Source organism: Petaurus breviceps, unplaced genomic scaffold (assembly GCF_028583685.1).
Source record: "Petaurus breviceps papuanus isolate PSGF00001 unplaced genomic scaffold, PetGlider_PUasm1.0 90750, whole genome shotgun sequence".
Taxonomy (NCBI): Eukaryota; Metazoa; Chordata; class Mammalia; order Diprotodontia; family Petauridae; genus Petaurus; species Petaurus breviceps.
Window position 1 is genome coordinate 11,441,605 of NW_027187335.1, and position 26,795 is coordinate 11,468,399.

At 39.3% G+C, this 26,795-nt stretch overlaps 1 protein-coding gene across 9 annotated transcripts in view; it reads left to right on the forward strand.

Moving 5' to 3' along the window:
• Positions 1 to 26,795, forward strand: part of BRCA1 (BRCA1 DNA repair associated) — a 107,293-nt gene that overhangs the window by 12,605 nt on the left and 67,893 nt on the right. For all 9 annotated transcript variants that reach the window (XM_069067580.1, XM_069067576.1, XM_069067575.1 and 6 more), the window contains 6 exons: positions 8,204 to 8,281; positions 9,013 to 9,101; positions 9,830 to 9,969; positions 13,587 to 13,692; positions 14,356 to 14,401; positions 16,475 to 16,551. In XM_069067580.1, coding sequence (XP_068923681.1) covers positions 8,204 to 8,281; positions 9,013 to 9,101; positions 9,830 to 9,969; positions 13,587 to 13,692; positions 14,356 to 14,401; positions 16,475 to 16,551 — 536 coding nt within the window. The remainder of the gene's footprint in view (positions 1 to 8,203; positions 8,282 to 9,012; positions 9,102 to 9,829; positions 9,970 to 13,586; positions 13,693 to 14,355; positions 14,402 to 16,474; positions 16,552 to 26,795) is intronic.

Here is a 26,795-nt window from a genome sequence, read left to right on the forward strand (position 1 = left end):
GACAACTTGTATTTTTGTAAATATTCATGCATTTCCCTAAGATTGTCAAATTTATGTGCATACAGTGGGGAAAAATAATTCCTAATTATTGTTTTGATTTCCTTTTCATTGGAGGTAGATTCACCCTTTTCATTTTTGATACTCATAATTTAGTTTTCTTCTTTCTTTTTTATTTTATCATATCGACTAAGGGTCTATCAGTTTTATTGTTGTTTTTTTTTTTTCATAAAACCAGCTCTTAGTTTTATTTATTAATTCAATAGTTTTCTTAATTTCAATTTTATTAATCTCTCCTTTGGTTTTTAATATTTCTAATTTAGTATTTAATTGGGGATTTTGAATTTGTTCTTTTTCTAGGTTTTTCAATTTCATGCCCAATTCATTGACCTCCCTTTTCTCTAATTTAATCATGTATGCACTCAGGGATATAAACTTCCCCTAAGAACTGCCTTTAATGCATCCCACAAATTTTGGTATGTTGTCTCATTATTATCATTCTCTTGAATGAAATTACTAATTGTTTATATAATTTCTTGTTTGACCCACTCATTCTTTAGGATTAAATTGTTTAATTTCCAATTAGGTTTTAGTCTGTCTTTCCATGGCCCTTTATTGCATATAATTTTTATTGCATCATGATCTGAGAAGGATGCATTTAACATTTCTGCCTTACTGCACAGAATTGTGAGGTTTTTATGCCCTAGAACATGGTCGATTTTTGACTGTGTGCCATAAACTGCTGAGAAGAAAATATGTTCCTTTTTATCCCCATTCAGTTTTCTCCAGAGATCTATCTACCTACCCTCTCTAAAATTCTGTTCACCTCCTTAACTTCCTTCTTGTTTATTTTGAGGTTAGATTTATCAAGTTCATAGAGGAGGAGATTAAGGCCTCCCACTAGTATAGTTTTGCTATCTATTTCTTCCTCTAATTCCTTTACCTTCTGTAGGAATTTGGATGCTATACCACTTGGTACATATATGTTAAGTAATGATATTGCTTCATTCTTGATGGTGCCTTTTAGCAGGATATAGTTTTCTTCCTTATCTCTTTTAATTAGATCAATTTTTGCTTTTGCTGTATCTGAGATAAGGATTGCTACCCCTGCTTTTTTTACTTTAGCTGAGGTATGATATATTTTACTCCAGCCTTTTACCTTTACCCTGTGTGTATCCCGCTGTCTCAGATGTGTTTCTTGTAAACAGTATATTGTAGGATTATGATTTTTAATCCATTCTGCTATCCGCCTCTGTTTTATGGAAGAGTTCATTCCATTCACATTTACAGTTATGACTATTATCTGTTTCTTTCCCTCCATCTTATTCCCTCCCCTGTTAATGCTTATATTTTTTCTCCCCTTCTCCCTTCCCCTCCTTAATAGTTTTCCTTTTGACCACTGCCTCCCTCAGTATTCCCTTCTAAGCCCCTCTCCCGTTTCTTCCCCTTCCCCTCACGTCTTCCCTCCCTACAAACCACCCCTCCCTTTCGGAGACCTTTCCCCCTCCTACTGCCTGTAGGATATTTTTATACTTAATGAAGTATGTTATTTCTTCTTCGCCCCTAGAGTGACAGAAACAAATCTCATGCGAAGCTCCTCACCCTCCCCTCTTTCTCTCTAATATGATACGTGTTGCTTCTCTTCTCCATAGAGTCCTATGCTTAACTGGTTGTTATTCCCTCCTTGCACCAGACCCAATGAGGGAAAAGCTCATATAATACTTATCTCCCTCCCTTCTTTTCCTCTGCTATATTGTTTTTATTCCTCTTTGTGTGGCATAATTTACCCCTTTACACTTCATTCATTCCTCTTCTTTCATTGCAGTCCCTTTGTAGCGCTTAATAAGGTTTTTTTGTTTATCATCATTTTGTGTATTTTATACTCATACCCTCTACTTGTCTAGAAACAGTTTGGTCTTATTAAATAACAGGGTTTGTATGTGTGTTTACCTTGTTTACCTTTCTATGTCACTCTTATATCTCATAATTGGAGGTTGAATTTTCCCTTGAGCTCTGGCTTTTTCATCAGGAAGGTCTGGAAATCTGTTATATCATTGAATGACCATCTCTTTGCGTGGAAGAATATGCTCAGTCTTGCTGGGTAGGTGATCCTTGGTTGTAACCTGAGCTCTTTTGCCTTTCGGAAAATTGTATTCCTCTGCCTCCTATCTTTTAGTGTAGAGGCTGCCAGATCCTGTGTGATCCTCACTGTGGTTCCTCGATATTTGAATTGTTTCTTTCTGGCCACTTAAAGTATTTTCTCTTTTACCTGGTAGTTCTTGAGTTTGGCCACAACATTTCAAGGACTTTTCAGTTTGGGATCTCTTTCAGGAGGTGTCTGGTGGATCCTCTCAATTTCTATTTTACCCTCAGGTTCTAGTATCTCAGGGCAGTTTTCCTTGATGAGCTCTTGGAGAATGTTGTCCAGGCTCATTTTTTCATCATGATTTTCTGGTAGGCCTATGATTCTCACATTATCTCTCCTTGATCTGTTTTCCAGGTCAGTTATTTTTCCATTGAGATACTTTACCTTATTTTCTAATTTTTCATTCTTTGTTGTTTTGTTTGACTAATTCTTGGTTTTTCATAGAGTTATTTGTTTCAATTTGGTTGATCCTATCTTTTAGCAAATCATTTTCCTTGGTTAGTTTTTGGAGCTCCTTTTCTTTTTAAGGAGCTGTTTTCTTCATTCTAATGTTTTTCTAATTCTGCAATTTTGATTTTAAAAGAATTATTCATTTTGTCTTCTATCTCTCTCATTTGGTTTTCAAAGTTCCTTTTGAGCTCATCTAGGAGAGCTTTCTGTGCTTGGTACCCATTCCCTGTTGATGTTTCAGCTGTGGGTGTGGAGTCCACCTTGTCTCCCTCTGAGTTTGGTTCCACCCTCTGAGGATAGTAGGACTCCAGAGTCTTTGTAGTCTGCTTTCTACCCATTTTGAGGCAGGGCCCTAGCCGCCCTTCCTCTAGAGTTCCCGAGACTTTACTGTTGAGAGTTTTGCCCTGGGGCAATAGTTACTATGTTTTCAGGGTCAGAGGTGGGGGTTGGAGCATGTGGGGTTCACTCTGCCATCCTGGTTCTTGGAGGTCCTGATAGGGGCTTTTTTTTTTTTTTTTTAAATTTCTGGGCTATAGAGTGGTAGTCCCAGGAGTATTTGCTGTCCCAGACAGGGGCCCTTCATTTGGTTATTGCCTTGCTCTTTCCAGTCCCAGCCCTTTGGTGATAGGCCTGGTAGTGGCCCTTGTGGTTGGTGGGACAACTTGCCCCCCGAGTTGATCAGGCCTCCTCCTGGGCCTGCCTCTGCTCACCACTGCCTTCCCCCAAAAACATTCTTAAAAGATAGTAAAATATGGTTGTGCCTTTCTGGTAAAATGATTAGTCACCCCTGAAACACGTCTTATGTTGTTATCTTCTTCCAGAGATTAAAAAACCAATGCAGATGAGTTGTGAAAGTATAATGACACTTAATACTTTACAGATATGCTTACACATAGTTTTATACACACACACATACATAGATGCAGATGGTATATTACATGGAGCTGAATGGTACTGAACTTAGCACTGGCCCAAGACTTTGCCTTCTCAAAAAGTCTCCAATGTTGATTTTTTTTTTTTTGGCTTTCTTATCAAAGTAGAGCAGAGGAAAATACAACTATATGACCTCCTGGGCTGCCTTTCTCCAAAATTAATTAGGGACTCAAAGGCCTAAACACATTTCTCCCAACTGACTTTCTTATCCTTTAGAAAATTGTCATCATTTTCAGTATTGACCTGAGTTCTTTGATTTGTCAGCAGCATTTAGAAGATTTTTCTTTTAATCTCTGCATTGTTAACATAGTGGAATACAGGCATCTCCTTTTCAGCTTGCCCTCATTCTTCCGTTTGTTGATAGGATACGAAGCCGAGCGTGCCTCCCAATTTCAGGAGTTTGCGATGGCGCTTTGGACTTAGACACTGTACTACAGGGGTTCTTAACCAGAAGCACATCTCAGAGTCATGTTTTCAGATGTACAAAGTAAAGTGTATGACATCACAAAGGATACCAGTTACTGAAACACAGTTAATATTTTTTTTTAAATATTTTTTATTTTTTTAATATTTTTTAAAATATTTTTTAAATTATATTTTTAAAATATTTTTTATTATTTTTTAAAAAATATTTTTAAAAAATATTTTTTAAAAAAATTTGAGAGGGGCGGCCAGGTGGCTCAGAGAGTAAGAGCACCGGCTCCAGTGTTGGGACGACCTGGAGATCGAATCCCGGGCTCAGACACTCAGCACCACACCCAGAAATAACTGGCCATGTAACCTTGAGCAAGTTACTTAACCCTGATTGCTTTAAAAAAAAAAAAAAGAAAAGAAAGAAAAAAAAATTTGAGGACCTTGGATTAAGAACTCCTGATCTAAAGGCTACAAAGTATCATTATAAAAATATACTTCTGTGGAAATGATACTAGGCCACATTTCTTCAAACTTTCCTTCATGTTATTTGATTTTTTAACAGAATTCTAGGCAAAGATAATATGAAGAAATATATCTTTAATGTTATAATGAATTTGAAAGTCTTGCTGAATGCTTGTATGATTAGCTTTCTTATAAAATTTCTTCTATGATAACATTTCGTATTCTGAATTATACCCTGGTCTGTAGGTTGAATAATGAGGTAATACTGGGAGACAGAAAGATAATAAGAACATTCCCATATTCAACCTTGTGTTCTACAATTGTCTAATAATAGAAGTGTTTTTTCTAGCCATAGGCAAACTTAACAGTTCTGAAATGATCTTTCCCTTGAAGGTAAAAAAAAAAAGTCAGGAGAAATATCTTCCACCGTGTATTTTTTAACTCAGATTCTAAGTATCAAGCAGTGTGTGCCACCCTGGAGAACACTAGGACAGTGACACTTTTCCATCACCAGAGGTTGTATTTACAGGAACTTGTGCTTCATTCACTGACACCTGCCAGGATGGAGCCACTTCCTCCACATTTAAAAATTCTTCAGATAGGTTTAGAAAAATGTTCTCTGGAAAAAGCCACAAAATTCTTCTATGATGTTATGATTTTCCTGCAATTTTTTTTTTTTACCAGCTATTATATCTTGTCTTCAGATACTTCTCAGTTTGAAACACCAAATAAATTTCAATTTAGTAACCACTTATTAATTCATAACATATGCAATGCACTGTGCTACATGCTATAGATATGAAGATAGATACAATGTAGATAGACCCTGCTCTCAGGGAGCTTACCATTTAATGAGGGAGAGATACACACAAATAGCAATGATAAACAGGAACGTGAGATAAATGCAAAAAAGAGACTAGAGAGATTAAGTTGGGGGCCAGGGCACAGTGGTTAGGATAAACTTCGTGGGGAAAGTTCTTGAGTTGGGCCTTGAAGACAGGGAAGGAGTTCAAGAAATGGAGATTGGGGGGAGTAAGACATTTCAGGAATGAGGCACCACTTGGAGATGAGATGACAAGACAAGAATGAAGTATGAAGAACAGCCCCATCTGGCCAAAACATAGAATCTGGTGAGAAGGGGAACTAGATGAGATGAGGCTGGCTGGCATGGTGGTCTGGAACCAGATCATGAATAACCTTGCATATTAGAGTAAGGAATTAATAGTTTCTTAAGTAGGCAACAAAGAGTGGGTGCAATCCTTGAAAAGAAGAACAATGTGATCAAACATGAGGAAGCTATATCCTCACTCTTCAGAAGCAGTCACCCCATCCAAGACTCACTCATTGCACTGCCACCTAAAAGGCTTTTGCCTTTTCAATAAGCATCAAGCCAGAGAGACCCAGGCCCAAGGGACACAATCTAGGTGCTCTGATTTACATGACCATGTTCCACTGCTGTAGGCTCTAGTCTTGGTGTTTTCAAGAATATGAATGACTTGCCCTTTTTGAATATGAACCAATGTTTTTGGGTTTTGTTTTTGTTTTTTGCTTTTTGGAGGGCAGTTGAGGTTAAGTGACTTACCCAAGGTCACACAGCTAGTTTTTGTGTTAAGTGTCTCAGACTGGATTTGAAGCAATGTTTTATTAATTATCAGGATTTTCCTGTATTCTTTAAGTCACAGAATTCAGATTTTCTTTTCAGGTGAGTGTAATAGTGTTGGGGGAAGGATGTGCTGGACAAGATGTTCTCTAACAGTGATGAAAGTTTTATAATTCTGCTTTCACGAGAGGGAGATTAGGATCTACATTGTCATTTACCTCCTACCACGAACTCAGCTTGTGTGCCCAGAACTGGTCATTCTCACAGTACTCTAGCAATAAATACAAGTTTCCTCCCCACAGCTGCAGGACTGTACTGGTTAGTGTGTTTTCATGGTGGCACACTGATACCTTCCAGTTTAACCCTGGTGACTTGTCTTCTTCAAAGTAACATGTTAGCATATCCTTTTTCCACTAGTAGATAATCTGCTGTTTGTTGTGAGGCTCCATCACTGCCAGGAACCACTGTGGTTGCTTCTGGCCTTCCGTGTTCTCCTACTACTTCTCTCTACCTTCTTTTTCCCTTGCTTATTCTTGTCATTTCTCCTGGGGAAAAGGCAAGCCTGTTATAGACTTCCCCAACCAATCAGAGCATAGCTAGCCTCACATTCAGCAAAGTAACCAGCCACAACTCCTGGAGTGAAATCTCTGGGTCTTCAGCTCTCCTCAGCTGTTTTCATTTACTTCTGGGTGCCTAGTGCCTACAGCCTTGTCCCCAGAATGGTGGCATGTTTGCCATCTATATCCAGACTGGAGTCATTCTCCAACTGATTGCGTTAACCTAAAGGTTCTGGAAGTCTGGATTCCCAATAGTTTAAATTTTAGTTTAATATACATATAGTCAATTACATGAAGTGCATTCCAATTCTGACAAATTGCCATGCAGAATGGTGATAGTTACGTATATCATTAAACAGGAATCAAACTGAATCACTTGTAAACTTTGTGGTTGGAGCAGTACATTTTGTACACAGTTATATCCTGTCTTTATAAGTCATTACTCACACAGCACTGGCGTCCAATTGTGCAACAGCACTATCTGCTGACCCACTGGACCAAGTCCAAAGGAGAATATTGAAGTGACTGGAATTGGGGACATTCAAGGATCTGTTGAAGGAATTGGGAAGTTTAGTCTGAGGAAGAGAAGACTTGAGAGGAATGTTTTCTTTACATATTTGAAGGCCTTTCATGTGGAAGAAGGATTGATTAGCCTATTTCTTGACTTTTAACTCTGTGCTAAAGAGGGTTCTGCTTCCAGAGTAGAGAGGGTACCACCATCCCAAGCTTCAGGTTTTTTGTGCAGCTTTTTTCAGAGTACTTCTAGGGACCTGAAAGTTTTCAGTTCTTCCAAGGTGGTATGATCAAAGGAGAGGTGCTTTTACCACTCTCCGGGCCTATGCCCTGGTCTATGAGTGACCACAAGCTCTTTTGCCCTGGAGCTGTGACAAGGATCCCTGCTCCATTGTGGCTGTAAGCTCTGGCGTGCTAGTCCTCACCCTGGGACTGCCATCCAGGACTGTGACCCAGATCTGAGGATGGGCAAAGCAACAGAGTCCCTCCCCCAATGCTAGCAAAGAGACCCCTTCAGTCTCCTGATCAGTTGTTCAGCCCCTTTAGTATCTATGGGCTGAGAGCTCCAGAAGCAGCTGCTGCCACTGTTGATTCAGTCGCTCCCAAGGCCTGCTCCTGATTTCCTGGGGCCAGGTCTGTGCTGGCATAGCCTTCGCTGGACTGTGTTCCACTCTCACCCAGGTGCAACAGACCTTTTCTGCCAAACTTCTAAGTTGTGTGCTGGAAAATTGTTTCACTCTATCCTTTTGTGGCTTCTGCCTCTAGAATTTGTTTTGAAGCATTATTTAAAGGTACTTGGAGGGGCTTGGGGGGAGAGTTCAAGTGAGTCCCTGCCTTTTCTCTGCCATCTTGACTCCACTTCCTATCCTTTTCTCAAGCAAAGACTGGAAAACCCCTTGTTGAGATGTCCTATAGGAGATTTCAAAACAGCTATGAGTCTGAATAAATGACTTATGAAATCCCTTTCTAACTCTCAGTGAGATCATCTGATTAAACCAATTCCAAGAACCACTGATTATAATTCACCTTTAACATAGATGTAGGATTATCTTGTCATAGATGGCCCCCTGCCCATAAGGTGCCCCAGCCACAAAAAGTAACTTGCTTTGTTTTTCCTCTTTATTTTTATAGATTTTGTATGTTGAACCTTCTCAGTAAGAAGAAAGGGCCCTCTCAGTGTCCACTATGCAAGGACAACATAACCAAAAGGTATGTAATTGAAGTGATGACAGGAAGTACAAAAACCCAATGGCACAATTGATTGTCTGGAGAGTCACAGAATTATACAATGTTTGAAACATTGGAAGGAACCCTGGGGAAAAGCCTCAACCCCCTCATTCTATTGACCTACTATGTAAATGTAACAGCCAGTTTGTGGTAGACCTGTCTGCTGCCTTCCCTATTTCTCTTTGCTTCCCCCACCCAAGTGCAGAAACTTTGAACCTGTCTTTTGAATCACTCTTTGTTTTGAGATCTTTCTGAAGCAATATTTTTCTCTGAGGTAGTCCAAGTTACGTCATTTATTTGAGAGAAATAGTGGCAATGGGTTTTGGATGGAGAGAACAACAAACTCCCTGATGACCTTGATGTATGCCAGTGGTGTTTGCCTGTTACTGAGTCAGGGCACCCCCCACTTCAGGCAGTTTTGGTGGTTTGGGCTGTATTAGTTTCTTTAGAGACTAAGTTGTAAAAATAATGTGTGCTGTCCCTTAGTTTATTCTGATGTGAATAATGTTTTAATTATAGTGTAATGTCTGTCTGCAATATCTAGAAGAATTAAACCTCTGTCCCTAGAAAACAAATTCTACAGCTACTGCACCTGTGTTTTTTCCCTTGTATCATAGTTCTGTTCCTTGCCCTTATGTATTTTCTTTGAACATCTCTGAAACCATGGACAGTGACTTCATTTTAAAAGTATCTATCAAATGCTTTTGTTTCAGAAGCCTACGAGAAAGTACAAGATTTAATCAGCTTGTGGAAGGGCTGCTGAAAACCATTCGTGCTTTCGAGCTCGATACAGGATTCCAGTGTAAGTGTTGGTTGTCTTCAGAGACGAGCACTCTTGTACCTGAAAACATTTGCCGTTATTTTCTGTGGCTGTATGATAAGCTGGGAACTGGACTAAAGAAGGGATTCAGGGAAGGAGGCTCTTCCTAGCCTCAGGATCCTGTTAGCCTGGTCCTGGAGAGACACAGGGATAGCATTCACCATGCCCAAGTGGAAAAGGAATTGAATTTAGAGGGAGAGGGCCTTGATTTGTATTCCAACTCTGCAAATTAATTCCTATGTAACCTTGGTGATTTAACTTCTCTGAGCCTCAGTTTACATTACTGTAAAAAATTAAAAATTAAAAAATTTTACATTACTGTAAAATGAAGAGGTTAAGCCTAAATCAGAATCTCAGATCTAAATAACAATTCACATTTTTCTGATGCCTTAAGGCTTTCAAAGATCTTTCTTTACAACACCTGTGAGGCAGGTAGCAAAAGTAATATTATTCCCATTTTACAGGTGAAGAAATAGTCTTAGAAGGAAGTTAAGTAACTTACTCAAAGTTACTCAGCTGGTAGGTATCAGGACCAATCTTTTCCTGCCTCTCAGTCCAGCACTGTTTGAATTACACTCTGCTGGCCAGTTGTTTTTCAGGTTTTCTAGCAGGAGTAGACACATATGACTGGGTTTTAAAATTGTAGATAACTTCATCTAATCTCCTTGCCAGTGTTTTCCTTCATGGTTTTCTATGTTGTAATTTAACAGTTTCAAACAGTCAGGATTTTTCAAAATGGGAGAAGAGAACTCCTGAGCCCCTGAAGAAGGAAGCTGCTATCATTCAAAGTATGGGCTACAGAAACCGCACAAAAAAATTCAGAGCCAGTGAACCAGAAAACCCAACTTTGGTAAAGCCCTTTCTGTTCTTTATTTGTCTTCTGCTTGTATGACTTTGTGCCAGGCATTGAGGGAGATTATAAAAAGGTTGATAAATTTAGTCAAGCAAGACATACACATAAGTCAGAACTAAGTAGTAATACAAGACAGTACATGATTAAATGCCCTAATAAGTATCACAGACAATAAGTGTTATAGGAATTTTTTTTTTTGAGGCAGTTGGGGTTAAAGTGATTTGCCCAGGGTCACACAGCTATAGTAAGTGTCTTGGACCAGATTTGATCTCAGGTCCTGCTGACTCCAGGGCTACTCTATCCACTGCGCCACCTAGCTGTCCCACGTGTTATAGGAATTTAAAGAAGAGGAAAAGAATGGTGTCTAGCAAGAAAGCCAATGTTTGCCAGCCATGTTCAGGCCCTGGTTTGTCCAAGCAACTGCAGGACGAGGGAAAGGGTCTGGGCAATCTCCTGACAGATAGAAGTGTCTTTGAAAGACAGCCCTGGAGGCCGAAGCAGACAGTGTTGTTCTCTTCAGTGTTTTTCTCACTCATTTGATTAGAGGGTTCAGTCACATTCTTATAAAGTTTGTGAATGATACAAAGCTGAGAGAGGAATAGTTAACATATGTGATGATAGAATCCACATCCAAAAATATGCCAAACAGATTAGAACAATGGATGGGCCAATTCTAATATGGTGAAGTGGAATAGAGATTAAATATGAAATTTTCATTTGGATTTTAAAAATTCAGCTGCACTAGTATAGGAAAGGGGATAAGGGCCAAAGCCCCATTTTGTGTGGGGGAAAAAAAGAGGAGTTTTTCCAAGTTCTGTTCTGTTTTCTTGTTATGTTCTACATTACAGTATCCAGGTTCTGGGGTTAGACATGTTCTTCTGGGACTATGATCCTTAAATTATCTTTGCCCATCCTGTGTTTAAAGTCAGTGACTTTAGCTTATATTCATGTGATTTTTAATGCTTCGTGTCAAATTATCCTCCACTTCAATATTTTTGTGTTTCAACTCTTACTTTTTTAGAGAGAGTCTCTATCACAGATTCAATTTTTTATCTACTAGTTGTGTTTTTTTTATTTTACATTGACAGTTCTAATTTCTTGTCTATATTTAGTCTTTATTTTTCTTTTATGGATTGTATTACTGGGTTCAATATGAATCAGTAGTGTGAAGTAGTGACCAAAAAGCTGACCTTAATTCTTTTTCTAAGCCAAAAGTTGACATGGTCTTAGACTTCAGTACTTTAACAACTTGTGATTTCATCAATATAGTCCTTTTCCTTCTCAGATGCAAAATGCAACTCTTTGAGAGTTGCTATGACTGAAAGATTTAACAGCCTATATGTGACGTCTTTCTGGTTTGTTAGAACCTAACACAGTTCACACTCTACTGGCATAAACTTTGAGAACACATGATCATCCCCATGCCATAATGAGGAATTGAAGTAGTTCTATAGTGATAATTCAGTTTTAGGCTATACTAATAATAGTGTAGTGACAGTACTCAGAATGCAGGTCATAGTTCCATCTTTTCTAGACCACTTTTAAAGTTTTGTGTACACTTTCGAGGGGCCTCATTTTAGGAGAGAAACTTCAGTGGGTCCAGAGCCACCCTGATGGTGAGGGGAGCTGGGAGGAAATCCTGTAATGATGGTGAGAATAAGTTGAAAACAATGGGAATGTTTATTTAGCCTGGAGAAAGAAAGCTTTGAGTGGGTGGTAAGATGTCATAGAAATCATAAGTCTAGAGCTGGAAGCCATCTAATCCAACCCTCTTATTTTATAGAGGGAATAAGTGAGGCCCTGGGAAGTTCCATGGTGCCCAAGGTCACATAATTGTTAAGTTTCAGATGTGGAATTCGAACCCCAAGTCCCCTCGTTCCAAGGGCCTGGACTCTTTCTACCACGCCACATTATGGCAGAGAGCAGTCTGAGTATTTGAAGGGCTGCCACATGGAAACAGGACTAGCTTTTGTTGTTTGGCCACAGAGAAAAAATTAGGAGAAACTGCAGAGCACTGGATTTCAGCTTGGGGTTTTAGGGGGAGAAGGGTGGTAGGCAATACAACTTCTTAAATAGCTCAGAAGCTATTTGGGAAGGTGTAGCAGCAAGCACCCCAAGCGTCCTCAGGGTTTGCTGCCAACACAGGTTCTTGCATCTGCTTTGATAAAGAAAAGCAACTCAAAATGGGTTAACAAGCTTACTTTAATCAGTCAAACATATATCGTTTACCTCGTTCAGGGGAAAAAGGTCAGCACCCCGAACTTCAAAGTATTCAGGCAGAATTATCAAGACAGCAACAGATCAAGTAGACAGCTTTCCAAACTGTCCAGCCATTACATCCATACCAAATCAACATCTGGGTTTTTCAAAGGGGGGGGGGGGTTCTGGACAACAGCTTCCCAGAATCCTTATCAAATCACAGAACACTTCTCAAAGTGAGCCCCAAAACAAAAGCCTCACATCAGGGCTTATATAGCCTTCTCCTGGCTCAGAGAATGTAACAACATTATTGACCCACTGGCCAATCAAGAAGTATCTACTGAAAAACAAGCCTCCCACCCCAGGCTCCAGGTGCACTTTAGCCTAGGGGCAGGGAAGATCTTTAAAATTTACATTCCCATTACAGAAGGTAGTGAGCTTTCTGTCACTGGGGGACTGTAAGTGGAGATTAGACTCAGTCATGTTGTAGAAAGTATCAGCTCTCATAGGAGCCAGACTAGACTAGTGAGATCCCTTTCAACCCTAAGATTGTACGATTTATGGGTTGGTGTGACAAAGGAAGGCCTCTTGAGCCTTTCCCCTGTGTTGATGCTTTACCTATCTTGTAGCTTATTTAAAACAACCCCAGGGTCTTCAGTGTTCAACAGTGTTGCTGGTTTAAAAAATAAATATTTTATTTCAGTTAGAATTTTTATTTTTTTTATTTCCTAGCTTTTTTATTTCTTTTATTTCCTAGCTTTCTTAGGAAGTAATGAAGTAAAATTAGGACTTTTTTGTTCCTGTTAATGATGGAGAACTTAAAATAAATCTATATTAAATATAACAGTGGCCGGTAGCAATTTTTCAGTGAGTGCAGAAAAATTGAGAAACAAGAAAATAAAAAACTGGATAAAGTAGTAATAGAATCTTTCAAGTTTTTTTTGCTTAATCTTTGATCATCAGACCAGTAAAAAGTTTCAGCTAGGTAACTACACATATCCTTCAATGTCTACTATATGCAGAACATTATGGTAGGTGCTTGGGGGATATTAAAAAACAAATTGGACTTGGTCTCTGCCTTTGTAGCTCTTTCAGTCTAATAATATCCTTATTCTTTACACAATCGGAAATTATTAGGGCTAATTGAAATATATCATTGGGTATTAGAGTTTTGGAAAGCAGTACTAAATGAATACCATTTCTATTTTCTGTTACACTTCGAAATGTTAGCTACAAAATAGCTGGTTGAATTTTAACTAATTGATTATAATCAGTCAGTTCTGAGAATTTTTGACAAGTTTCTTTCCTGGTATAGTGTATAAATTCAGCCAGTAGTAGAGATCCCAATGACATAAATTAAAGAGATATTTTTTTTCCCTTTTGAGTAGATGACTATTCTCTGCATTTATTGTCAGGAATCCAGTCTTGGTGTCCAGCTCTTTGACCTTGGCATCAGAAAAGGTTCCCTGAGGAGGAAGCAAAAGAAATGCATTAAAAATAATGCTGTCTACATTGAGTTAGGTAATGATCCTCACAGGCAAGTTTTATATTGCATATTGGAATTGGAAAGAGGAAAGAAAATGTTTTTACTTAAAGCCATTGACATTTTGTATAAAGCAAACAACTTTAGAAAGAAAAAAAATGCAGTGATTGGCCAACAATTTTAAAGCTTCAAGTATATTATGTATAGTATAACTATAGATAAGCAGAGTCTGTCAGTTCAATTCAATGACATTAATGGTACTGTACAGATACCATAGGGAAAGATAATTAAGTAAACCAGTTCTTGCCTTAAGGGGGCTTACAGTCTAAAGAAGTAATGGAACCAAAAATACTCATTTATTTTCCCAACTGGTTGAATAAATATTCCTGGAGAGAAGTAACTTTGGAGCACAGGACCAGTGGGAGTTTTGAGGAGCCAGGAACAGATGGGACAAATCTGGGAAAGCTTAATTGCAGAAGTGAGCTTAGTGCTCAGTCTGCTGATGGCTTTATCTTTGATGGGATAATATTTGTAAAGTGCTAAGCGCAATGCCAGGCACAGTGCAGGAACTTAAAAATAAATGCTTATTCCCATCCTCTTTGTAGAATAGAGGGCTTGAAAGGGATATTGTTTTATAAGCACCTTGTTTAACTCAACCGGAAAACTGTCTTCTAACTTGTGTTTTGGGGAAATTTTTTTAGGATCTGATTCTTCTGAAGATGGTGTAAAAAATGTAGTCTATAACAGGTAAGTTAAAGATCAACCAACACACATTTATTAAGCACCTGCCATGTACTAGGTTCAGGGAATGTAAATACAAGAAAAAGAACCGTTTCTGTGTATCATTTGATATGTATGTGAAGTAAATTATTTCATTTGATCCTCACAGCAACCCTGTCGGGCACATATTCTAATGATCCCTATAATGAAACAGGCTAGAAGAAACCACTTAGTTTATGCAAGGTCATCCAGCTAGTAATGATGTATGGTAGGATTCAAATCCAGGTCTTCCCAACTCCAAGTCCAGGATTTTTTCTGCTGCACTGTGTTTCTTGTCATGTACATGAGAGGATAAGGGAGTGTTGATGTTCCAAGTTTCCATAGATTAGAATCAGGCCTGGAAGGGATATTATCCACCTCATTTCACAAATGGTTTAGCCCGAGTCCAGCTATTCTAATTCTAAAGATCAGGTATTGTGTCTAAAAGATTAATAGAGTTTGCATCTTTTTTTACTTTATTATTTATATTATTATTTATTATTAATGGCTTTCACAAGAGTCTGATTTAGCCAGAGAATTCTGAGAATGGATGTGACTGAAAAAGATTTGTGTTTTCTAGCTAATAGGGGGAGCTTGAGAAGAGACAACATGGGCATAGTTATAGATATAAATGGAGCCCATGTACATTTTGTGAGCATTTATGATGACCTATTTCCTTGCTATGTGCCTTCCTCTCTCTTCGAAAAAGGAATCCTTACCTGACTTTCATCTGTTGCCATAAATTATGTTAAGCAAGTAGCTGCAAGTTAGAGAAAATATAGCCCAGATTGAGCTTCTCTACAATCCTGCCTGGCTGGATTGGGTGATGGCATCACTGAGAAATCTTGATAGAATCAGTACTATTAACCAGAAAAGAATATCACAAGTCCATGAGACATGTATTACAACTGGATTTATTACAAGAGAAAGGCACATGCAAGTGGGAACTCCTAATACCAAGGAGCCTAGCAGTGCAGAGAAAGCCTTGGGTATTTAAGTTACAGGGAAGGGGAAAAGGACTAATCCACTCCTAAAGGGAAAGAAAGGCAATGGCAAAAGCAGCATTCTTTTCCCTTGGGAACTGCTAGATCATGAAGATAGGATGAAAAATATGGCAACTCAAGAAGACAAGTTCAGGGATCCTTTAACAGTACTTACTAGTTTATCCATTTTCCCTAGTGGTAGAACTGGGAGATTGAGTTTTGGGAGATTCCTGAAGACAGTAACAGGGGCACAAGGTAATGAAGAGGTAACATGTATCTGGCTAGAGTGTTTCTGCATATTCTGTGATTGTTCTTATATCCTCTACAAAGTCTCATGTGGACTGAATACTCAGCCTTCTTGGGAGCGATGCTGCCCTTCTCTGAATGGTGTTTTAATTGTGAGATATTTACATCATCAGTTCTGACTAATCTATTAGGATTTGTATAACCTAAAAGCTTGCTGGGTTCTACTACTTTGCCCTTTAAGACCTTCAAGCTTTGACATTTTATTCTAACTATGAAATTGGTAGCAGCAATAGTGTGATAGGAAAAAAGCACTGGATTTAGATTCAGAGTATGGGTGGCTAGGGGGCAGAGTGGGTAGAGTGCAAGATGAGTCAGGGAGGCGTGAGTTCAAATCCAGTCTTAGACACTTACTTGCTCTGTGACCCTGGGCAAGTCACTTAATCCCTGTCTGTCTGTTTCCTTAACTGTAAAATGGGAATAATAATAACTACCTCCCAGGGTGGATGTGGGGATCAAATGAGATAGTAATTGTATAGCACTTAGCTTTAAAATTGGCACACAGTAAGTACTTTATAAATGTTAGTTATTACCATTATTATTATTAATTACCTTAATTCAAATGCTATATACGAATTACCTAGGTGAAATCACTTAACTTCCTTGTACCTAAGGTTCCTTATATGTAAAAGGAGGGAACTGTACAAAATTATTTATAAAGTTCCTTCAGATTGTAAATCCTAGGAGAAGAATTTCTTAAGGTTCTAGCTCAGTTTTAGTTCTATGAATACATGACTCCTCTTTCTCATTAGAGCCTCTGTCTTCTTTCCTACAGTGTGGAAGACCAAGAATTGTGCCAAACCTCACCAGAAGGAACCAGACCTAAAGTCAGATTAATGCCCAGGGGAAAAGGTAATGACAATCTTTCCTCATATTTCCTGACTTGTTGAGTGCAGAAGAAAGCATGGGTACATGCAGTATTGCCAAATGGCCCTGAAGAACAACAGGGACCTTTTAAAATCCATAGAATCCTTTGCCTTGTATAAAAAAGCAGTCTCAGATTTACATTGTAATCTGATGTATTTGTACTAGTTAGAGTATTCTCTCCTTGGAGAGGAATGAGGCCAAAGATAAAAGGCCAGCTGAAAGCTAAGAAATCTATTAGCATGCTAAGGAAAACTGCTGAGAGCACCTTCTGTTTCCTAAGATTCAGATTTGGTCTTTACAACTTTTCTGACCTGATTAGAGTACATAGCCAATCAACAGCATTCTCTGGCAATTTAAGATAGATAAGTAAAGCAGTTCACCTGAGGGGGAGGGGTAGAGAAACAGGGGATTAGCCAAGGGAGAAAAGTTGTCATGCAACTAGCAGCATTTATTATCAGAATAAGAAAACATTCCCCATTCCAAGACTGCAGACTAGGGGAGGTGACCAAATAACTTTTGATATTGTGACAGAAGTGCTTTTTGACCAACTGCAGGGTTGAGGTAACCATTTAAACCAAATAGTCAGTATCTCTTATCAGGGACAAATAGTTGTTACAACTGTGCATGAGACCTTCTGCTTTACTGTGCCCTTGCATCATTTGATATATTTCATTTCTCCTTACTTTTCATAATGAGTTTTATCAGTTGGTTGGAAAAATCCTACATCAATAGTCCATTAAGATGTCATGAAATCATTGTGATTCCTAATTTTTCATCCACACCCTGCGTGAAGTTGCCTCAAGTAATCCAATGTCATTTTAGCAGTACCATCCTTTATTAATCAGATTCATAATTTTATCAGTATAGGGAACTCCCATAAGGAAACTCCCTCCACCAATGCAGATAGATGCCTTCTCTACAACTTCCAGAGTTGCCTAAAGCATTTAGAGGTTGAATGAGCTGTTCTGGGTCACTTTGGCCAGCTTGCCAAAAGCAGAATTAGAGTACCACCTCTGATAGATTGTAAACAAACCCAAGTATAACATTGTTTGACTAAATTGGATGATCAATTTCTATAAAGTAGTAAGGCAATTTTGTTGCTAGAAACCATGGAAAACTTCTCATTAGTAAGATTTTTTTGTACTTTATACTTGGATGTTCACCTTAATTTGTCAAATGAATGTCCCATTAGTGTGCCTGTAGCCCCTTGATGCATCTTGGCAGAAATTTAAGTACCATGGCTTAGCCTTTCTGTTCCCAGGCTAGTCTGTTGTTCTTCTTGAAGATGCTTTTGACCTTCCCTAACTCCCTAATCTACTGTATCCTTATCCTTAAGGATTACAGGGTTACAAATATTCTTGACTTCACCACTTTTCCAGTAGACCTCTGCTGTAAGTGGACCCCAACTTTTCTTTCTGCCAAGCCAAAAGTGATTGGTAGGGGACCCACAATTAAAGTCTTACCCCAAAATGCAACTGCTTCTTCCTTTTGGTTTTGATAAGTTGGAGCCTCCATGTCTCTGGCTTCTGGTTGAAATAATAACTTAGTGATCTGCCTTCTCCATCCAGCCCATTCATTTTTCTTCATCCTTGGTTAATTATACTTATCCCAATGCTGATTTTTCTTTTCTTTTCTTTTTTTTAACTGTGTAATTGTGTATTTTTTGAAGATTTATTTATTTAGGGACAGCAAGGTGGCACAATGAATAGAGCATGGTTCCTGGAGTCCGGAGGACCTGAGTTCAAATCCAGCCTCAGACACTTAACACTTACTAGCCATGTGACCTTGGGCAAGTCACTTAACCCCAACTGCCCTGCCTCCCCCCATCCAAAAGAAAAAAGCAAAATAAAAATTTATTTATTTTAGTTTTAACATTCATTTCCACAAGACTTTTGAGTTCCAAATTTTCTCCCCATCACTCCCCTATCCCCTACCCCAAGATGGCAAACATACTGATTGCTCCTTCTCTCAACCTCTCCTCTCATATATATCCCCCCATCCTTCCCCTTACCCCCTGTAATGTAATGCCAAAAGAAAGGCAACTTCCCAAGGTTCAGAATACCAGCATAGGTGCTCTCCATTTTATTCAGTAACAAACCCAGAACAGAGAAGATCAAAACATGACATCATTCAAAATACAGCATTTACTAAGTGTGATTAAATAATCTCCAAGTACTACCCCACCCCAGGACCTTCCAATCATTCAATCAATTACAAAGTCCCTGTTCTAAATACTTCTCCACCCCTAGGCTATACCTTCATTTGTCAATCACAGAGCACAATAAGGTCAAAAGTTCCCCACCCCTGGATCACAATTGAATCTACCCCAGAGTTACATCAAGTTTAAACACAGCACTTAATACCCAAATGGAGGTCTTTTCTTCATCTTGACACGAGGCAAGTTCTCAGCAATCTTAGTTCCTGGGGAGACAAGGCTTAGCAAGGCCATAAGATACATTGCCAGTCCCTTCATGAATTCATCCTCTGTCTGTAGAACAGTCCTAGAACCCCTGAACACATTAGCAAAGCCCTCTCCCAGGATTTCTGTAAACATACAACAAGAAAATCCTTCTTCAGGGCTTCTGAACCAACAGAAAGGCTCCCAGACCCCTGCAACAACAGCACTGTCCTTTACCAGTGGACAGTATTCACTCTGTCTGCAGGACAGTCTCCAGACCCCTGCAACAACAGCACTGTCCCTCACTAGTGGACAGTATTCACTCTCTGTCTGCAGGATGGTCTCAGGGCTTCTTAGCGAACAGCCAGGTTCCAGGACTTCTTCAACAAAAGGACTGTCTTTCACCAGTGGACAAATCTGGCAAAATAACATCAAAACAGACAGACAAAGTACCAGCCAAACAGCCATGTCTCCTCAGTCCTTGGCAGCTCAGGGGGCAGGTCTCAAAAGTCCAGGGCAATTCAAAGCGGCCACCAGCAATTCTCTTAGTCTCTCTCTCTCTCCACGAGGTGCTGCTTCCAAAAAGATCTTCCGCCTCTCTCTTTCTTGTCTCTCCAAATCTACGTCACCAGCTCCTCCCAGTTCAGGACTTTCTTTTCACATCAAAAAGTCCATCCCACAGGTGGGATTAACAAGCTCTGGGTTTTAACACAATCAATTTGAAAACCAAGCCAATACAGGGGAATCTTTAATTGCCATTACTATCACACCCCCTTGCTCCTTACTTTCTTGTAGGGCAAGATAAATTTTTTTTTTTTAAGCAATTGGGGGTAAGTAACTTGCCCGAGGTTACACGACAGTTTTTCTGGTGTGGGTGTTAAGTGTCTGAGGCTGGAACCAATCCTGGGTCCTCCCGATTCTAGGGCTGGCGCTCTACTCACTAAGCCACCTAGCTGTCCCTAATGATGAATTAGATGAATTTCTATATTTTTCTTTTTAAAAATCTTTAAAATTTATTTCATTAAATGTTTTCCAATTATTTTTTAAATGTTTTTAACATGTTTAAAAATTTTGAGTTCCAAATTCTGCGCCTTACTCTAGCCCCGCACACACACACCCCAAGTGACAGGTAATATAATACTGATTATACATGTGAAGTCATGCAAAACATATTTCTGTATTAGCTGTGTTGCAAAGGAAAAAACACACACCAGACAAGAATAAAGTAAAAAAAGGAATGCTTCACTCTGTACTCAGAGTTTATCAATTCTCTCTCTGGAAGTGGATAGCATTTTTTGTCATGAGTCTTGGACTTGTCTTGAATTGTCTTGATGAGAATAGCAAAATTTTTCACAGTTGATCATCCATTCAATATTGCTGTTACTGTGTACAATGTTCTCCAATGTTCTTCACTTTACTACTTTGCTTCAGTTCATATAAGCCTTCCCAGGCTTTTCTGAAACCATTTCCATCATCATTTCTTACAGCACAATTTTATACCAATTAATGGACATCCTCTCAATTTCCAGTTCTTTGCCACCACAAAAAGAGCTGTCAATATTTTTTATATATAGGTCCTTTTCCTTTTTCTTTTTTTTTCTTGTGGAGGCAATTGGGGTTAAGTGACTTGCTTGAGGTCACACAGCTATTAAGTGTCTAAGGCCAAATTTGAACTCAGGTCTTCCTGACTTCATTGCCGGTATTCTATCTACTGTGCCACCTAGCTGCCCTGCACCTTCTTTTTCTTTGATTTAGCAATACTAAACATATATGCATCAAACAGCATAGCATCCAGATTTTTAAAGGAAAAGTTAAATTAATTACAGGAGGAAGTAGAGAGTAAAACTGTACTAGTGGGGGACCTCAACTTTCCTCTCTCAGAGCTAGATAAATCTAAGCAAAAAAAAAATAACAATTGAAAGGGATGAATAAAATCTTATGACAGACCTCTGGAGAAAACTGATCAGGAATAGAAAGGAGTATACTTTGTTCTCAGCTGTATAAGATACCTTCACAAAAACTCACTTAAGTATCAGGTCATAAAAACATCACAATGAAATTCAAGAAAGTAGAAATATTGAACTAAATCCTTTTAACAAGATGTAGTTTTTGTGCCTATCTCTTTTAATTAGGTCAGGTTTTGCTTTTACTTTGTCTTAGATCATAACTGTTACCCCTGGCTTTTTACTTCAACTGAAGCATAATAAATTCTGCCCCAGCTCCTTATTTTTAACTCTGCATGTGTGTCTATCTGTTTCAAGTGTGTTTCTTGTAAACAATATATTGTTGGATTCTGGTTTATAATCCATTCTGCTATCTCTTTCAACCATTTTTATGGATAAGTTTATCACATTCAGTTATGATTACTGTTTAATTCCCTCCTTCCTATTTTCTTGTGTTTATCCTCTCTCTCTTTATCCTGTCCCTCCTTTAAAGTCTGTTTTGCTTCTGACCATGATCTTTTATCTGCCCTCCCTTTTATCACCACCACCCACTTTCTCTTACCCTCTTTCCCTCCTAATTCCCTATTGGGGAAGATAAATTTCTGTACCCAGTTGACTGTATCAGTTTTTCCTTTTTTGAACCAATGTATATGAGAGTAAGGTTCACTTGTTGCCTACCCGCTACCATTTTCCCCTCTACTGTAAAAGCTCTTTCTTACATGCTTCTTTTATGTGAGATAATTTTCCCCATTTTTCTCCCTCCCCCCATCTCCCAGGACATCCTTCTTTCTTACCCATCCATTTTTTTTACATCTTCCCAACATACTAGCTCATTCCCACCCCCCCACCCCCGAGTTCTTCTAACTGCCCTAATAATGAGAACATTCTTAGAAGTTACATGTGTCATCTTCCCATATAGAAATGTACAGTTTAGGCAGTAGATTAGGGGGCGGAGTAGAAACACGACCTTCCCTCGGCTCCGGCTTCCACCCTCCCCAATCCATGTAAAAAGGGGACTCTAAACAAACTTTGGAGCTGCAGAACCCACAAAATGACACAGAGAAACTAACCTCCCGCTGAGGGCAGGCCGGCAGGAATCAGCCAGCACATCGCTCTGGGAGCCAAGCCCAGCACCACGCCAAGGCTTTAGCCCCAGGGCGGGCCTGACCAGCCGCAGCCAGAGGGACTCCAGATCAGCAGCAGCTGTGGCCGTTTCCAGATTTATCAATACATAGATTCGAAGGACAAGGTGAGAGGCCAGTGCAGTCTGGACTTTGGTACCCAGTAAGTGGGAAGTGCGTGGCTTTTACCCCCGGGGCGAGAAACCGCTGAGACGCCAGCACAGCCTGCCAGCGCCATGTGGCGGCTTCAGCTCCTGGCCTGCAGAGTGTATGGGGACCAAGCACCAGTCTGAGGGGTAATCGCTCTTGCTTTAACCTGCTTGGATCTGGATTGCAGTCTAGGGTAGAGGTCCTGGGGTGTGTGTCCAGCTTGCCAGAGCGTGTGGAGACCTCAGAGAGGGCACCCATCTAATACCTCCGGCAGCTGAGAAAACCCCAGCGTTGGGACAAAAACTCCCCTGTCTGGTGGCAGAGTCCTACTGTGGCAAAAAGCCCAAAAGTCAAATAATTGAGTGGCAAAATGAGCAGGCAAAGGAAACAAAGCAGACAGAAGATTCCAACATTACACTCCTATTTTGGGGGCAAGAAGGAGCAAGGCATGGAACAGGAGGAAAACAGTGAAGTCAGAACTCCTGCACCAAAAGCTTCAAAGGAAAATACAAGCTGGTTACAGGCCATAGAGGACCTTAAGAAGCAGATAAGAGAAATGGAGGAAAAATTGGGAAGAGAAATGAGAACAATGCAAGAAAATTATGAAATGAGAGTTAACAGCCTGACTGAAGAAAATAATACCTTAAAAAACAGACTGACTCAAATGGCAAAGGAGGTTCAAAAAGGCAATGAGGAGAAGAATGCCTTAAAAAGTCAAATTTGCCAGATGGAAAAAGAATCTCAAAAGCTCATTGCTTCAGAATTAGATTGGAGCAAATGGAAGCTAATGACTTTATGAGAAATCAAGATGCTGTTAAACAGATCCAAACAAATGAAAGAATAAAAGGCAATGTGAAATATCTCATGGGAAAAACCACTGACCTGGAAAATAGATCCAGGAGAGATAATTTAAAAATTATTGGACTACCTGAAAGCCATGACCAAAGTAAGAACCTAGAAATCATCCTCCAGGAAGTTCTCAAAGAAAACTGCCCTGATGTTTTAGTACCAGAGGGCAAAATAGAGGTTGAAAGAATCCATCGATCACCTCCTGAAAAAGATCCCAAAAAGAAAACTCCTAGGAATATTATAGCCAGGTTCCAGAATTCCCAGATTAAGGAGAGAATATTACAAGCAGCCAGAAAGAAACAATTTGAATATTGTGGAAACACAATCAGGATAACCCAGGATCTGGCAGCTTCTACACTGAGGGATTGAAGGGCTTGGAATGTGATATTCCAGAGGTCAAGGGAGCTGGGATTAAAACCAAGAGTCACCTACCCAGCAAAACTGAGTATCATGTTTCAGGGGAAAATATGGTCATTCAGTAGAATAGAGGACTTCCAAGGATTCTTGCTGAAAAAACCAGAGTTGAATAGAAAATTTGACATTCAGATACAAGAAGGAAGAGAAGCATGAGAAAGTAAACAGGGAAAAGAAATCATAAGGAACTTATCAAAGTTGAACTATTAACATTCCTACATGGAAAAACAATAATTGTAACTGATGAAACTTTTCTTAGTAGTTGAAGGGATTAGAAATATATATATATATGTCTTTATATGAGGGTATGCGGGCATATGAATACATATGTGAATGTGTGTATATACGTTTACAGGTATACATAGATAGAGGGCACAGGACCAATTTAACAGGAAGGGATGATACTTAAAAGGTGAAATTAAGAGGTGAGAGAGGAATATAATGAGAGGAGATGGGGAGAGACAGATTGGGGTAAACTATCTCATACAGAAGAGGCAAGGGAAAATGGTTACAATGGAGGAGAAGAATAGGAAGGCAAAAGGGAATGGGTCAACCTTATTCCTCTTGAATCTGGCTTGAGGAGGGAGGGAAATACACACTAAATAGGGGATCTCACCCTCCAGGAGAATAGGGAGAAAGGGGATGAGAGGGGGGATGATGGAAGGGAGGGCAGGCTGGGGGGGAGGAAGTTGGAAGCACCCACTTTTGAAAAGGGACAGGATCAAAGTAGAGAATAGAACAAGTGGGAGGTGGGATAAGGAGGGAGGGAAATATAGTCAGTCTTTTACAATATATCTACTATGTTATTATTTTGCATTAGCCACACATGTGCAACCTATACTGAACTGCTTGTCTCCCCAGTGGGAGTGGGTAGCAGGGGGGGAAGGGAATGAATCTGGAATTGAAAGTTTTAAAATCAAATATCCAAATATATATATATATATATATATACTATTATTAATACCATCTTACATGTAATAAAGAAATAAGATATACAAGCACTGAGGCATAGAGATCCACTGGAAAAGTCGAAACGGGTATGGGAGAAAATATGGGAGAGAGCAGATTGGAGGTGGGGATATCCTGTGGGACTGCTGTTTTGGGGGGATGGGGGGAAATGGGGAGAAAATTTGTAACTCAAAATCTGGCGGAAATGAATGATGTAAATCAGAAGTTAATAAAGCATTTTTAAAAATTTAAAAAAAAAGAAATGTACAATTTAACCATATTGAGTCCTTTATGATTTCTCTTTCATATTTTTTACTTTTTATCCTTCTCTTGAAGTCAGATTTTCAGTTCAATTCTAGGCTTGAAAGTTATCTATTTTATTAAATATACATTTTTTTTCCCTTGAAGGGTTATTATACTCAGTTTTGCTGGCTAGGTTATTCTATGGTTGTAATCCCAGATTTTTTTCCTTCTGGAATATCATATTCTAAGCCCTCTGCTCCTTTAATATGGTAGGTGCTAAATCTTTTGTGGTCCTAACTGTGGCTCCACAATATTTGAATGGTTTCTTTCTGGCTGCTTGAAATATTTTCCCTTTGACCTAGGAACTCTGGAATCTGATTATAGTCTTCCTGGGAGTTTTCATTTTTGGATCTCATTCAGGTGATGACTGGTAGATTCTTTCAGTTTCCATTTTATCCTCTGGTTTTAGGATACCAAGGCAGCTTTTCCTTTGTAGGAATTTGATGTCCAGGCTCTTTCTTTAATTATGACTTTCAAGTAGACCAATATTTCTTAAATTATTTCTCCTTGATCTATTTTCCAGGTTAGTTGTTTTTCTGATGAGATAGTTCACATTTTCTTCTATTTTTTTTCATTCTTTTGACTTTATGTTGTTTCTTGATGTCTCATGGAGTCATTAGCTTCCACTTTACCAATTCTAATTTTCAAGGAATTATTTTCTTCAATGAGCTCTTATACCTCTTTTTTCCATTTTGCCAATTCTGGTTTTTAAGGTGTTATTTTCTTCAGCATTTTTTTGTGCCTCTTTTACCAACCTGTTCGTTGCTTTTTCATAATTTTCTTCCCTCAATGATTTTTTTCTTCTACCATTCTTATTTGATATTGAAAATCACTTTTTTTTTAGCACTTTTGGGAATTCTAAGCTCAGTTCACATTTTTTCTTTTAGGCTTTGCTTGTAGCTGTTTTTACTTCATTGTCTTCTCAGTTTGTGTCTTGATCTTCCCTGTCACTAGCAGCTTTTCATGGTCAGGTTCTTTTTTTGCTGTTTACCCGTTTTGCTAGCATGTTTTCTTGACTTTGAATATATGTTAAAGTTGGGCTTTGTTCCCAGGGGGAACAGAGAGGGGAAAAGGGGCACTGTCCCAAACTTCAGGCTTTTCTTTACTTCTGTTTTCCCAGCTAGTTCTGGGGGTTTGGAAGTTTTCAGTGCTTCCAAGATGCTGGGGAGATAAGATTTCTCTTCTCCTGGTCTTCAATCTGGTCCTTACCCTGGAAAGGCCCCTGATCTCTTGGGATTACAATCAGTACAGTTCCTCAGGATCCCTAATCCCTTGTGACCAAAAGCAATATGGCTTCTTAGAACCACTGCTTCCTCTTTACCAAAATGTTCCTGTGACCCAGAAATGGATATAGGCAATGTTGTTGCCAAACAGCTTCCTCTTCTGTATCCAGTGCTAGCACAGGGGTTGCCTGTAATCTCTTTCTGACCAGTTGCCACATCTCTTACCGTCTCTTGATTTGAGAGTCCCCAAAGCTGCTGCTGCTTCTATCACCAACACTTAGTCCTGCCACTGGTGTTACATTCCTGTGTTCTCCAGGCCAGCCTCTAGCACTGTATCACAGATCATTCCTTCTGACCTCCTAAATTGTCCTGAGCTGGAAGAATGTTTCACCCTGACCTTTTTTTGGCTCTGCCATGCCATATTTTGTTTGGAGAGGAATGTTGGGAGAGATTAGCTGAATCTGCCATCTTGCCCCAATTCTGATTTTTCTGTTTCCTGTTAGGCTTAGGTCGGGGGTGGGGTGGGGGGGTGGTGTATCAGCAATGCCATATTCACAATGCCTATAGAGATTACAAATATGCTGATATAATTATCCATTAGAAAATACGTCATGTTTGCCATATGAGGAAATAAACTAGAAAATTTATTAAGATACCAAAAGACTGAGTCCCAAAACCAGAAAGTGAAAGCCATCAGAGTAGTTATGACATTGGCACAGGTAGATAAAGTAGAAAGCACCCACATTTTCAAGCCTTTAAAACAGAACAGGCTACCTCAGGCAAAGGTCCTCCTCTCCCCATGCACAGCAACCACCCAGCGTCCTGGAAGCGCACTCCCAGCAGCTCCGGCCCCTGGCAGTCCTCAGCAGGAGTCCTTAGC